Source organism: Mustela lutreola, chromosome 3 (genome assembly GCF_030435805.1).
Source record: "Mustela lutreola isolate mMusLut2 chromosome 3, mMusLut2.pri, whole genome shotgun sequence".
In the NCBI taxonomy this organism is placed as follows: Eukaryota; Metazoa; Chordata; class Mammalia; order Carnivora; family Mustelidae; genus Mustela; species Mustela lutreola.
Window position 1 is genome coordinate 115,824,510 of NC_081292.1, and position 15,195 is coordinate 115,839,704.

Consider the following 15,195-nt stretch of genomic DNA (forward strand, 5'->3'; position numbering starts at 1 on the left):
TATTTAAAGATTAGAAGTCATTCTCTGATAAAAAAGCGTTATAGGATTGATTCCAAATCAGTTGATATTCTTGGTAGTTAGCAGCTACATTGGGGAACATATTTCTCTTTCCATTGTTTTTATGAAGTATAATTTAATGGCTTGAGACTAGAGATGATGCATCTTGTGAAGACATAGCCATTCTTCCAGACCCTTAGAATTCCAGTTAGAACAAAACCAGAGTCCCTGCAAAGCACATGCCACTGCAGTTCTAGAAGGGTTTATGTGCACTGAATAAACATTTTCATATAGTGTGCCCCCTCTGTCATCCTTCTGTTTTTTTTTTTTTCCCATGGAAATACATGTTAGTGGGGAGAGGTGAACATATCGCTTGTATGGAATTCTCAGCCCAGTGATCTCAGAAGTCAAAGAAAGGAAGAGAGGGAAGGTATGGGGGAAAAGATGGCGTTGTCTGGCGTGGATGAGACCAATGCATATTTCACTGGCAGAACAGAATTTCTAAAGGTCTAGAGATTTTTGAAAAGTATGTTTAAGTAAACCTAGCATCTGCCTTCATCAAGGAACCGATTTCCAACTACCAAACCAGAATTTCTCTGCCATACATGAAGAGACTCATGGCCCATAAGTTGTTTGTTCTTAGTCAGATGTTCAGTACAGTGAGCTACATGTTGTCCTACAACAAGGGCTTCATCAGCACTTGAAGGATTGTCAGAGCAGGAGGAAGGAAAGCCCCACCTGAGACGACACCATATACCCAAAGACTGTTAAAATTAACACATCTAAAAGAGGGTCCATTCCAAGATATTATTTGAGAAGATCTTGAGGCATTAGAGGGAAGAAGGCTGAGGGAAAAAAAAAAGGAGGATGCCCCGAGCTCAGAAATTCTTAAATGAACATTTCATTTAAAAACTATGAATCTGACTCTGAGTTATATCTGTGTTTAATAGCAACTAAGTTAGAAGAAAAACTTTAACTGTCCCATCTCAACAGTTTTGGTGTTGTTATAATGAGAACATCAGTCTGTAGGTTACTATGGTCACTAACCGATAAACAAAGAAAATAACCCCAAAGTACTCATGAACTCCAGCTCTGGCCACATATAACAACAGTGATGTGTGACCTATGGGCGGGTATACACCAACCATCACAGCTTGAAGTAATGGATTGAAGCAACCAAAGAATAAATAAATCCAAACACTACATGGTTGGCTCCGAGTGCAGTCATGATTCCTATCGTCTTAAAATTATGTACCTTAAGAACGGTTTCTTAAAAAAACCCACCCCAAGTCCTAAATTTAGGTCAATTAGTTGTAACCATTTAAAAGAAATTCGTGGGCAAACAATTAATGATCTGTTAAGTAGCTGTTAACATGCCATTCTTACTATTTTGTCCTAAAGAACCTCACAAGTGTCAAAACCACACCCTCACTCGTGGATGGGCCCGACCCGCATGAGGCTGGGCGAGCAGCCTGGGGGCAGCACCGGCAGAGCTACATGTCAGTTCTGCTGCGTTATGTCTGAATGCCCACAGCTTTGCTCTTCCAGCCATCTGGTATTTCAGTGTGTGCTTCCAATTGTTGGTATGTTTAATATAAATCAGAATACAAGGAACCTGGAATGGGGTACTAGTTGCAAGTCTATCCACAGTATTATCTATCTACATGCATACTTAGTATCTGAACACTGGAAGTGGAAACCAGACTTACCATCACCTGGCTGGGGTGTGAGTGTGTCTTCTCTCTTGATTTCTGATATTGCTTCCTTGCTCTCAGCCAACGGGTTAGGATCTGAGGGTGCAAGGACTTGTTTTTCACGGTCAGAACTAGTCCAAACATTTTTGGAGGTGTCTTTCCCAGGATCAACTTTCTTGTTTTCATTTTTATCTTGGGTAGAGCTGTCTATTTGTAGAATTACGAAAATCAAACAAACAATTTACACACAAATTTAGATAAAATCATTATTTACTCTAAGGCCAGTTTTTAAAAAGTTACAGCTAGGTCTTATAAAAAGAAACATGGTTGGGATGCCTGAGTGGCTCAGTCAGTTAAGTGGCTGCCTTCACCTGAGGTCATGATCCCAGGGTCTTGGAATGGAGTCCTACACTGGGCTCCTTGCTCAGCAAGGAGCCTGCTTCTCCCTCTCCCTCTGCCTGCTCCTCTCTCTGCTTGTGCTCTCTCTGTCAAATAAATAAAAGTCTTAAAAAAAAAAAAAAAGAAAACATGGTCAACAGTTTTTATTCATTCTCTGCAAACACCTGTTGGGAGTCACTAAATGCCCCATGTGCAAATGATGGGGTACCGAACAGGCAGTAAGGAGTGAGATAGACAAATCCCTGCTTCCTAGAGTTTCCATTTTAAGTATCAGAAAAAAGTACATCAGAGAAAGAGAATAAAGGCCAATGAATAAAGAAAAAGAGAAGTAAAACAAGAAAATAAAACAAGGTTTCATAATCAGGGGTTGGTGGGGAACAAAGGTCCACAGGGCCAAGCTCTGGGTTGAGTTCCATTTGAGCTGAGGGCTGTTTGGGAATCTAGAAGCCCAGCCCGAGGGTCTGTATTCTCAAACTGAATTGTAAATGTAAACGAAGCCACTGAGGGTTGTAGAAAAAGGAATGGAATCATCTGAGTTTTTAACAGCTCACCCTAGCTGCTTGTACTAAAGGGCCACAGGGAGGCTAGCTGCAAGGCCACTGAGGTCTGGGGGAGAAAATGGTAACTCCAGTAGGATGATAGCAACCAAGATGACATGGCCAGAATTGAGATAGACTTTGGAAGTTATGCTGGCAGAACCTGACAAATCAAGTGTGGGAGAAGAGAAAGGAATGAAGGACGCTGCCTGGGTTTCTAGTATCATGGACGCATGATGAGAGAAGAGAAGATTTGGTGTTAGATGTGGTGGTGAATCAAGAACTCCACCGCGGGCCATGGTCACCTTGAGGCATCCATCACATGAGCAGGACAGATGAGGCAGAGGCATATGCACGAACTGCGGTTCAAGCAGGCGACAGAAATATGGGCCTATGAGCTATAAGATGGCAAGTATGAGCTATGTGCACGTTAGGAACAAAGCACAAGAAGAGCACCTGGGTGCTCAGTAGAGCAAGCGACTCGACATCTCAGAGTCATGAGTTCAAGCCCCATGTTGGGCACAGAGATTACTTAAAACAAAAACAAAAACAAAAACAAAACAAGAACAAAAAAACAAAGCCCAAGGTAAGGGTTACCTATTGACAAATATTAGTGTTCAATATATACTATACCAAATTGTACCGAATGTACTAAATGTCCTGGAGACTGTATTAGCAAACTTTATAGGAGTGTAATTTCCTAACATTGCTCCTTTTTCTTTGTTTGTTTTTAAAGATTTTATTTATTTATTTGAGAGAGCAAGTGAGAGCGCATGAGCACACGGGCATGGGGACTGGCAGGCAGAGGAAGAAGGAGAAGCAGACTCCCTGCTGAGCAGAAAGGCCCATGCGGGATTTGATCCCAGGACCCTCGGATCATGACCTGAGCCATAGGCAGCCGCTTACCTGACGGAGCCACCCAGGCGCCCTTCTCCTTTAGTTTTCTGGATTCTATTTCCTCAAAGTATTGTATGGCAAACACTGATTAGAAATTTTGGATGAATTAGAATTAATTCTGCTTTTCAATACTTTTGGGGGTACATCCTAAATCAGGGTTGGAAATCATTATGCCAAGTACAATAATATTAACCTAATAAATATAACCTTTTGCATACATTAGTATCAATATTACATATATGTATTTCTGTTAAATCAGACTTTCAAAGTCACAAAAAAAGTTTCATTTTTCTTTAGGTTGCTTGAGAGTTTGCTTATTAAATCAGGGGTCTAGAAATTTTTGCTGTTGCTCTTGGTATCACAAAAAAAAATCAGAACTTTAAAACCCTATTAAACTATGATTTTCCTTGCTAAATCACTCAACTTATACTTCTATGTGAACTGGCATTATCCTGTAGTCATGAGATACTTTATTTTTATGACCTGGAGTAGTTGGAAATTGAATGAGATAATGCAAATTCTGAGAGATATTATATGGGATAAGCTTGTGGTTCCAATTTAGTTCACAGACAACAGGTGTCCACGTTACAAATATAACCACCCAGATGGCAGACTTGTCATTTTTGTAGGAACACCCAGAATTGAAAGAGGAAAGACTCAGCTACTGATTACATTTTCTTTCAGATTAAAACTAAGACACAGGAGAACAAGAAAGACAGGAAGGAACCGCAAGCAGAGCCTTTATCTTAGCGGACTCTGTTAATGCCACTTCTCTAATGACGGGAAAGGAGATGTGTACAATTATTACAACTGATAAAATAAAGTGATTTCTTCCAGCTTCCCAAACTGTCAACTTGGCCTTCTAAGTTGCCATGAAAATAGTCTCTAAAACTGGAAACAAAAGAAATACTAATGATCTTTTTTCTTAAGACAACCTCAGTATTAATAATCATTTCAAATACAAATCATCAGAATAATACCATGCTCTAAAAACATACTCTGAGGTATGTTTATAATTTTTACTTTTTTTGGTAAAGAATAAACTCAGAAAACAGATACCAATTTGGTTCTTCAAAGATCTACAGAGGAATTTTTATGATTTGTCATGCAAGAAACAGGACACAATGTATATTTTACTAGGCAAAGAAGCTACACTGGATTATTTTGCTATTTAAACAAAAATAATCTAAAATTTCTTTTAAAAACAAGTATTATCTACAGGAGAAAGAAAACAGCAGGTCTATGACTATAAGGCATATTTGCTGCCATAGCAACAGAGCTTCTATTCCTGCCCACTGAATTCACATCCTGCTGGCATTAATGAGAAATGTCCATTTGTGCCAAATTAATGCCATGTCACAGACGCTCAGGGATATACATTCTTGACAGAACTGGGAGCTTTCCACATTCCACCGGGGAATAAATTCAGTCTTCACTATGTAAAGTTCTTACTCTAGCTTAACAGCTAAAGTCAGTGTTTAGTCCCACTAACCTGTGCTAACAGCAGTTGCCTCTAAAAACACAGACCATGTGAAGATGACACCACCAGCCCCCTCCCAGGGGCCACACTCCATGTACTCACCAGTTCTGCCTGGAGGGTTCTCACACATTTCACAATAAGGTAACACTGAGTTATTGATATAGGTGCAGAAACCACACTGCCAGCCCTTTCCAGGAAAGGGTGGGCTGGTTGCCTGGGCTAGGGCCGTGGTTTGTCTGGGCCAGGACAGTTTCTCCTCTGGGGCACTGCAGTGGTTACTGGTGGTGACCAACTTCAATCTTTTAGCTTCAGGTTCAACATTACTTTCATAATCAATGATGCGTCTTGTGGCTCTTTCTCCAGGGTCTGCTGGCACGACAGTATTTTTCTCTTGGAATATTCCTGATTCATCGCAGGAGGTCACCAACTGTCTTTTCTTAGGTTTTAGTAAAAAGAATGATCGAATATCATGCTGCTTTTCTTTTTCAAACTAGGAAAAACAAAGTTATCAAATTAAAAAGCCATCTAATATGTTCTTCCTAAATGAAACAGATTAACCAACTATTTTCAGTAACCATATTCTTTCATTTTTTGAATACCTTGTTGGAAATGAATTCAATTATGCTATGACTCTTCATATATACATATATGCAGAATATCATTAACACATCTATATACTTCCTGTGTCTTTTTTTTTTAGCACTTACAGTGTGCCAAGCACTTTACATATATTAACTCATTTAATCTTCATGCCAGCTCTGTGAGACAGGTACTAGTTTTCTTCCTATATTTTACATGAGGACACTAAAGCTTTAGAGATGTTAGGTAACGTGGCTACAGAATTTATGTAATAAAATTATACTTCATCAACTATCTGCTCTAGAGGTATGTCAGGGAAAGGAAAATTATGTATTTAAATATTTAAATATTCCAAGAACCTACCAAAATGGTTTCATGCCCAAACTATAAATACAGCGTTCATAAACAACGTTTTTCATATTAAATGTTTTCTTGACCTGGGAGCATTTTTTCAAATAGCATTAAAGCGATTAATTAGAGCTGCTTCTTTAACAGACACATCTTAATAATTATCTTGCTTTCAAAAAATGTATTTCCCTTTTTTAAGAAAATTTTTGTTTTCAATGTATAAATCTCAACTTCCTTATTAGAGAAAGTGGGATACATAGCTCCACAACTGATTAGCAAACAGTGAAGGAAGATAAGGAGTCAATTTTATTTTATTTTATTATTATTTTTTTAAAGATTTTATTTATTTATTTGACAGAGAGAGAGATCACAAGTAGGCAGAGAGAGAGAGGAGGAGGAAGCAGGCTTCCTGCTGAGCAGAGAGCCCGATGCGGGACTCAATCCCAGGACGCTGAGATCATGACCTGAGCCGAAGGCAGCGGCTTAACCCACTGAGCCACCCAGGCGCCCCAGGAGTCAATTTTAGAGAATTCCTGTTAGGGGTACCATGGTGGAAACACACTGCATTTCCAAAGATGGTCACACCAGTTCTTATCCTATTTGACATGCTCTTCTCACAATGTGACACTGACATGCTACATTTAGAGGTGGGGTCTGTGTTCCTCTCCTCTGAATCTGGGTGAATCTTTCTAACCGTCTCAATCAATAGAATGCAGTGAAAACGACACTGTGTGACTCCTGAGGCTGGGTTATTGACGATTATATGGCTTTCACTTGGATGCGGGCATTCTGAATCTCTTCCTCTTTTTGTCTTGGGTTGTTTGCCTTTGGAGCTTCACCACCATGTTGTGGGGAAGCCTAAGTCACAGGGAGAAACGATGTGTGGTTGTTTGAGTTGACAACTCCTGGTAGGCCCCTAGGTTATAGGACAGCATCAATTGCCAGACACATCACTGAATGAGCCTTGAGATGTTTCCAGATCTCAGAGTTGGGGTCTTCTAGTAAAGGCCCCAGTCATTGTGGAGCAGAGACACATCATCTCCATTACACCCTGGTTGAATTCCTCACCCACAGAAACCGTAAGAAATAATATAGGAGTATTGTTGTGTGAAGACACTAAATTTTGGGGTTAATTTGTTATGTAGCGATAGATAACACTGACAGACTCTACAGATAATGATAGCAAAGTATATTGTAAAGAAATATTTTATGTAACATATCTTACCTGCCCTTCTTAGCAATGGTGCATAATAAAGCAAGATATAGCAAATCCATAAAGAGAGAAGGATTAGTGGTTACCAGGGACTGAGGGAAAGGGAGATGGGTAGTTATTGCTAAATGGTCACAGAGTCCGTCCAAGGTGATGAAAGTTTTGAAAATAGTGGAAACAATTGCACAACATTGTGAATGTGATATTAAGTAGTATTACCACTGAACTGTACACTTAACAATGGTTAAAACAGCAAGCTTTATGATTATATGTTTACAAATATAATCATAAATTTTTAAATTAAAAAAAAAAAAAAGAAGGGAGGAAAGCAGGAAGATTTAGGCTGTTTCCATATTGGTAAAATTGAAACGTAACAGGAAAAAAATCATCCCCCCAAAATGTACAGCTTCTGTTTTCTGTGGCTGTTATTTATACAACCTCACGCATTATAAAAAGTTATCTTAGTTATGGAAGTAACAGAATTTAGATAAAAATATAAAGAAGGAGATTATTAACCATGAGACAAGATTTTTAAAATAAGGCACAAGGGAAATTCTAAGAAAAGGGTGAAGAAAAGCAGAGAGATTAGCAGACTAACAGAGTTTGGTGTTTAAAAAAGTAACAAAGCAAAAAAGATAGTTAAATATTTAAAGAAAATGTTCTATTCCGTATAATAGGATGGCCAAGAGGGCTTTCAGGATTTTGAAAATAGTAGCAAATGTTCAGAAAACGTGAACAAATCCCATCAGCTATTTCTAATTAAAGCATGACCTTCTGAGTCCTTGCATGTCTGGAAATGAACTGATTTTGTTTCTAACCCTTAGTAGTTTCGCTGGGCATGCAATTCTTTTCAAGTCCTTAAAGACATTGCTCTACTTCTTCCAACACCGGACGATGCTGATGATGTTCCCTCATAGGTTGCACTTTCCTTTTAGAGACTTTTAAGACCTTGTCTTTATCCCTGGTGCTCTACAATTTCACAATAATCTATATTTCTGTATCTGTGTCATTTATATCTATCTGCCTTCTGCTCAGCACCCAGGATACCTTAATTTTGAACGGCACTCAGTAGCTTTAGCTCTTGGAAATTTCCACTATTCTTTGATAGCTTCTTCCTCTTTATTTTCTTTTTTTGTGGAATTACTGTTAGCAGAATGTTGAACTAGATGTAATGTCCTATCTCTTATTGTCATATTTTCCTTCTTTTTGTCTTTTGACTCTCTAAATTCTTAAGAGTTTTTCTCTAATTTATCTCGCAACCCTGACTACAGAATTATTTTGATAGCCATATTTTCAACATTTAAAATTTCCTTTTTTGTTTCTTGTTCCTTTGTCATAGTAGTCTGATTTTATTTATATTTGCAGTAGCATCTTAAATGTGAGGCTACTACTTTGAGTTTTTAAAATGTTATCTTTAGGGTTAATTCTTCTATCAGCTTATTTTTGTTCTCCTTTTTCATGCTATAGATTTCCTCCCCAACTACCCAATGACCCTGCTTGTCCCTGCATACATGTGAATGAAAGAACAGAAGGATTTCCTGGGAATGTGGGACACATAGGGCTTATCACCACAAAGGTCTAAAAAGACATACTGGGTGTTACATGCAACTAATGAATCATTGAGCACTACATCAAAAACTAATGATGTACTACTGTATGCTGGCTAGTTGAACTTAATAAAAAATAAAAACATAGAAAAATAAAAGGACATACTGATTGACTACAAGAGGGGAGGAAAATGGAGGGGCTCAGGGTGATTACTTAAACTCCTATATTTCTGACTTGCAACACTGTAGAAATGATATTTTCCTGTGATAGGGAATACGGGAAAATACTGGGCTCATGAAAAGACAAAAAGAGAATAGGTAAGGAAATAAGCTCACTTTTACATCCTTGTGAGGACTGTTGGGTACCAGGGTAGAGAGTCCAGGAAGCAGGTCTGGAGTTCAAGAGAAAGAAACAACTAGATTCACACATCTGGGAACCACTAACATAGAGACGTGGTTAAAGATATCAGACTTGATGTCATGATACATAATGGGAGAAGGTAGTGAGAAAGGGACAAAGTCAAAGACAGAAAGCACAGAAACAGCATTAAGGGTGTAATGAGGAAGCGATACTAAGGAAAGATACACAAAAACAGCAGTAAGAAAGGGAGAAAAATCAGGAGAGTGGTAGCTTTAGTGAGTGTGTGCATGTGTTTTGGTTTTCCACTCATTTATTAGGTGTTCGGTGGGCACTTTATTTATTTATTTATTTATTTATTTATTTATTTTTTAAGATTTTATTTATTTATTTGACAGACAGAGATCACAGGTAGGCAGAGAGGCAGGCAGAGAGAGAGGAGGAAGCAGGCTCCCTGCTGAGCAGAGAGCCTGATGTGGGGCTCGATCCCAGGACCCTGGGATCATGACCTGAGCCGATGGCAGAGGCTTTAACCCACTGAGCCACCCAGGCACCCCTCGGTGGGCACTTTAAAACAGAAAAACCCATGTCCATCAGTTCTAGGAAATTTTCTTATATTATTTTTTCTACCTCTATTTTCTCTGTCTTCTCTTTGTGGAATTCCTATTAGACAAAAGCTTCTGGATTAATCATTTGATTTTCTTCAACTTTTCTCACACTTTCTGATTGCTATTTGTCCTTCTTTCTTTGTGAGTGCCTCATTACCTTCTTTCCCAGCCTTGTTGAATTACTATTTTCTGATATGACAGGTTCAATTCCTAAGAGCTTTCACTTGTCTAATTACCTCTCCTTGTTTTGGTTTCATGGGCACAGTATTTTCTTTCACTTCTCTATGGACATTAGTAATAGTTTTCGGGTTTCCTTTTAAAGTCTTCTTCAGTTTGTTCGATTGTCTCTGCTTTTTCTGATCTCTTTCTTGGCTTACAGGATTGTTTTGGTCTCTGCTTTTCTTTTTTTTAGATTTTATTTATTTATTTGAGAGAGAGACAGGGAGAGAGAGCATGAGTGAGGAGAAGGGCAGAGAGAGAAGCAGACTCCCCATGGAGATGGGAGCCCGATGCGGGACTCGATCCCAGGACTCCGAGATCATGACCTGAGCCGAAGGCAGTTGTCCAACCAACTGAGCCACCCAGGCGTCCCTGGTCTCTGCTTTTCAAGTGAAAAGCTTTCCCCCAGGCCTGGAGGCCTTTACTGTCCATTCATATTTAAGAATGAGACTTAATAAGCATTAAGAATAAAATGTGATGGCAAGTTTCATGTGGGGGACTTCACTGAGATCACCAGTGACTGTCAGGGGAGCCCTGTCAGTCTCCATAGTCTTCTCGTGGTCCAGTCTGGTTCCCCAAAAAGGAGTCCTTCAATTTCCTGCCTGAAGGGTACAGTGCTGGCTACCAGTAAACCAGGAGCTGTTTAGGAGAAGGGTGCTAAGGATTCTATCATTAATTAAGGAGGCTTTGACTTAGTATGATTCTTTTCAATTTATTGCCTTACCCCCTCTCTCAACTGGCTCTCTTCCTGGACATATCTTGAAATACATTTTTTTAAAGATTTTATTTCTAAGCAATCTCTACACCTGACATGGGGCTGGAACCCCCAAACCTGCGATCAAGGGTTGCCTGCTCCACTGACTAGGCCAGCCAGGCACCATTTAAAAAGAGCAAATAAAACATTTAAATAAATAAATAAAATATAAAAAATAGGAAACAGAAAACACAAAAAATAAAATGAATAAAATGTATAATAACAGGCCACTGTCACTTACATGAAATAATGTTTAGATAGTATCAGACTCTTCTATCCCATTCTACTGGCAAGGAATTTATTTCTGTAAAAACTTTTTAATCTCTCCATCTTCCCACCAAAAAAACCAAAACAAAATACTTTTAGATTTGTTTGTAAAAAAGCAGCCCTCCCAACACAAAACAAAAACCTAAGAAGTCTTAAAAAAAAAAAAAAAGAATTCTCAGGGCCTTAAAGTATCAGCTTTTACAGTTGATCTCTTTAATTAAGATATTTAATTAAGCTGTTTTTAAAAGAACATCTTTCACTATTTAAGTAATGACTAATTTTAGAAATTAACATGTGAGAAATTCTCGTTTTGTGCCAGAGGCAAGTCACAGAAAGGTTAGCAGTGATTGACAGTAATCAGAAACTGATGGCTACCTCTGCCGCTATGAGGGCTAACTTCTACTCGGGAGTAAGCAGTATAGGTGTTATTTTGAAACCTCAGCTTCTTGAGTTATAATAAATTGAGACTTGAGTGCGTAAAACCCAGAAAAGGAGTATGTGGGTGTAAAGGGAATCATTTTATATAATTTTGGGAACCAAAGGATCCACTTAGAGTATAATTTTAGAAAAAGGAGAGGGCAAGATTAATTAGTAGCAATGACTTTAGTTAATGTTATGACGGCTACATGGACAATGGTGAATGTGGCTATAGGTAGTGAACTTAGCACTGCGGCCACGAAGCTGCCAGAAGCCGTAAGGCCCAACAGAAATGAAGGCTTCCTCTGGGGTAATCAGTTACAAGCCTTATCTATGTTAACAGTTATGTTTTCTGAGTGTAGCCTCTGAGCAATCAGGCAGGAGGGTGGTTGATGCGGTTTCTTTGCTACTTGGCAGCTAGGAGCGATAAACACAGGTGGGAAAATCTCTCTGACACAACCTCACGATAATCACACATGTTGGCTGGAACAGAGAAGGGCTGCAGGTTTACTAAACTGCAGGTGTTCTTTATTTATTTATTTATTTATTTATTTATATTTTTTTTTTTTAAAGATTTTATTTATTTATTTGACAGAGAGATCACAAGTAGGCAGAGAGGCAGGCACAGAGAGAGGGGCAAGCAGGCTCCCTGCTGAGCAGAGAGCCCGATGCGGGGCTCGATCCCAGGACCCTGGGATCATGATCTGAGCAGAAGGCAGAGGCTTAACCCACTGAGCCACCCAGGCACCCCACTGCAGGTGTTCTTAACGTAGGAACCGTGGGCCTCTCACAAGACCTAGAATGGCCTGATTAACTGTGGGCCCGAGAAACTTCTGAGATGGTCTATAAAATATTGTCTGTATCATATGTACATTTTTGGAGAGCTTTACCTTCTCCATGGTCTCAGAGGGATTCAGGACCAACAAAGGTTAAGAGCCACTGGACTAAAATAAATTCGCTGACTGTGAGCCTGTGGTCTGAGGAGCTCCGTTTCTTTCCTTCACTGCCTGTAAGACAGGTTGAGAAAGTTCCTATGTGAGCATACATAGGGGCGGTGAACGAACTCTTTAAGGAGATAAGAAAGAAAGAAATTCCGGGCGCATGGGTGGCTCAGTGGGTTAGGCCACTGCCTTTGGGTCAGGTCATGATCTCAGGGTCCTGGGATCGAGTCCCGCATCAGGCTCTCTGCTCGGCGGGGAGCCTGCTTCCCTCTCTCTCTCTGCCTGCCTCTCTGTCTGCTTGTGATCTCTCTCTGTCAAATGAATGAATAAAATCTTTAAAAAAAAAAAAAAAAACAAAGAAATTCCCTAAACACTTAAGGAGAATCCCTCTAGCTGTTCTCAAATAGTAATTTTTCAAAAAATGGAGTAATACCAAAACAAAGTAACTTCTGTGCAGGCACAAAACAGGCTCACTCAGCTCCTCTGTCCATCATGGTAACTGAAATGACATGGGAGTGCCTGGCTGGCTGGAGCGAAGAAAGCTACTGAGGAGGTGAGTGAGCAGAGGCGAGCGCAGGAGGTGTGAGGGGGGCAAGTTAGAGCAGAGAAGGCTGTGCTGACAGGACTCACTGCTCTACCGTCACGCTGGTCAGCTGGAAACTACACACTATCCTTGATGTTTTGAGACAGGGACATATGACCATCAGCTCCTCATGGAGACCCAGCAGGTTCTTGGGCTATGTCTGATTAATGAAAGAAAGAAGTGATCTTTAACAAGACACAGACACTAAAAGTGAATGTAAAACTTCTATATCTGTAAGATGCTTCTAATTACTTTTGTTTTGTCCTTTTTAAATTAATCTTTTATAAAGTAAATGTGGGCCTACTGATTAAAGCACCCAAGAAAGGCAGTAAGAAATAACTAAACAAAATGCTTCCTAAAAAAACATTTTCTAAAAAGATTAGGTTTATTAGTAACAAGACCCCCTATAGGAGCAAGCTTTATTGGTCTTACCAGAATGGACCAGAATCCTCAGGTTACAATAGCCACACTGATAAATACTCAGTACCCATCCTGTTCTGGCAGGTCTGTATTAGGAAAATTACTGACCTTATTAATGTTATCGGCATTTCTCAGAGGTAAAGATAAGCAGGAACACAGGAAGACAAAATATTTTTTATGGCCTAGGAAAGCTTTGTTCCTTAAATAGCACAATTAAGCTAAAAAGGTTTTTTTTATTCTTTCATGGCTACATTTTTGCATTTAGAAGAGATTTACTAGCAAATTATTGACAAAGATCCTAACTCATCCTGACTATCCTTGTAAAGAAAGAACTATATTAAGTGACCCCTTTAATATGTGATAAATAAAGAACTTAAATGTAGGTGTTGGTAAGTAGGAGGAATGATCTAAGCTTATAGTAATTTTTATCACAAGGCTTTGGGAAAAATATAGTTAAGTCAACATGCTCATGTCATAAGATGTGGAAAATAGAAGATACTCCTTTCTTCAGTTATTTAGCTGACACTCAGTTATTGTGTTCCTGACTTTTGTTCAATATTGCTTTTGAAAAACAAAAGAAAAAATACTGCTTTCAGTGAGAAGTGCAGGAAATAAAAACTACAAAATGCTTAAGGTGGCAAAACGTGTGTTTTTATCTGTAAGGTTCAGGGACCTAATATAGTTGCTATTTTGCACCATGGTAAATTACTGTTCTTTAGAGACAAATTTCTTGGTCATGATGACAGGATTAAAAGTCAGTTATTAGAACTGAAGGAGAGGAAAAGGAAATCTCGTAAAACTCATGAAAAACAAGAAAGCACTTCAAAGCACACCAACCACCAAAAGCACCGATGTCGGGTCTCATAGACTTTGATCAAAGGGCAGCTCTGGTAGGAATCATTACTGTCTCATGTCATCTGTCTCCAGTTCTTAAAAGAGTGAACAAAACCGCTGTGATACAAATGGGTAAATGGCAGATGAATGATGCCCAGAACTGGAACTAAAGAGCTTTCACTAACATTTGTAAACAAGCCAGAGGATACAAAATTACTAAAGTACCATCTTAACCATCTAAATAAAATGAATTTCGGTTTTCCTAAAAGGGGACTTTTTCAGACTCTCATGTAGTTAAATAAAATTTTGACAGTGATCCTCTCTTAGGAACAATATGTTTTCCTCCGTGGCCATAAAGAAAACAAAGCACACAATACAAAGCAACACTGGTTTTTAAAAAACACAGCAGTAAAAAGAAAAGCTATTATTTATTTTTAAAGATGACATCAGGGATGCCTGGGTGGCTTGGTCAGTTAGATGTCTGCCTTCGTCTCAGGTCATGATCCCAGGGTCCTGGGATCAAGCTCTGCATCAAGCTCCCTGCCCAGCAGGGAGCTCGCTTCTCCCTCTGCCTACCTTTCCCCCTGCCTGTGCTCGCTGGCTCTTTCTGACAAATAAGTACAATCTTAAAAAAAAAATAAAGATGACATCAAAAGTAGTGAAGCAAATAAACGTCTTTGGGAAGAGCCATCTCTTCTAATAAGGTCAATAAGAATGTATAGGAAAGCTCTAGAATGTGACTAGAATGTGACTTGGAAGAATGTGACTGGAATGTCACCTACTCACATGCCTCTGGTTATGGCATCTCCCCTCTCCTCCTCCTGCACAGGCCACTATTAGACAGAATTCCTCCCAGGCCCTACTATGTTGATACTACCTCTGCAATGTCTGGAATTTTTCTGTTCCTATTACCACTACCACTGTCAGGAGCTCAGGGTGGCGTTAAGTGCCCCAAATTCCATCTGGGAATCCCTTGACAAAGCAGCTTTCTATATAGTAATAGCCCTAAGAATAAAAACAGACTGACTTTACTAATAGACCTGTACATGTCAAATATTACAAGTAAAATTTTGGTAAAAGGTGTATTTCAAAAACCAGCTAAAACCC

At 39.2% G+C, this 15,195-nt stretch overlaps 1 protein-coding gene across 3 annotated transcripts in view; it reads right to left on the reverse strand.

Moving 5' to 3' along the window:
• Positions 1 to 15,195, reverse strand: part of ZRANB3 (zinc finger RANBP2-type containing 3) — a 320,871-nt gene that overhangs the window by 19,574 nt on the left and 286,102 nt on the right. For all 3 annotated transcript variants that reach the window (XM_059166728.1, XM_059166729.1, XM_059166730.1), the window contains 2 exons: positions 5,106 to 5,493; positions 1,707 to 1,898 (listed from right to left, as the gene is read on the reverse strand). In XM_059166728.1, coding sequence (XP_059022711.1) covers positions 1,707 to 1,898; positions 5,106 to 5,493 — 580 coding nt within the window. The remainder of the gene's footprint in view (positions 1 to 1,706; positions 1,899 to 5,105; positions 5,494 to 15,195) is intronic.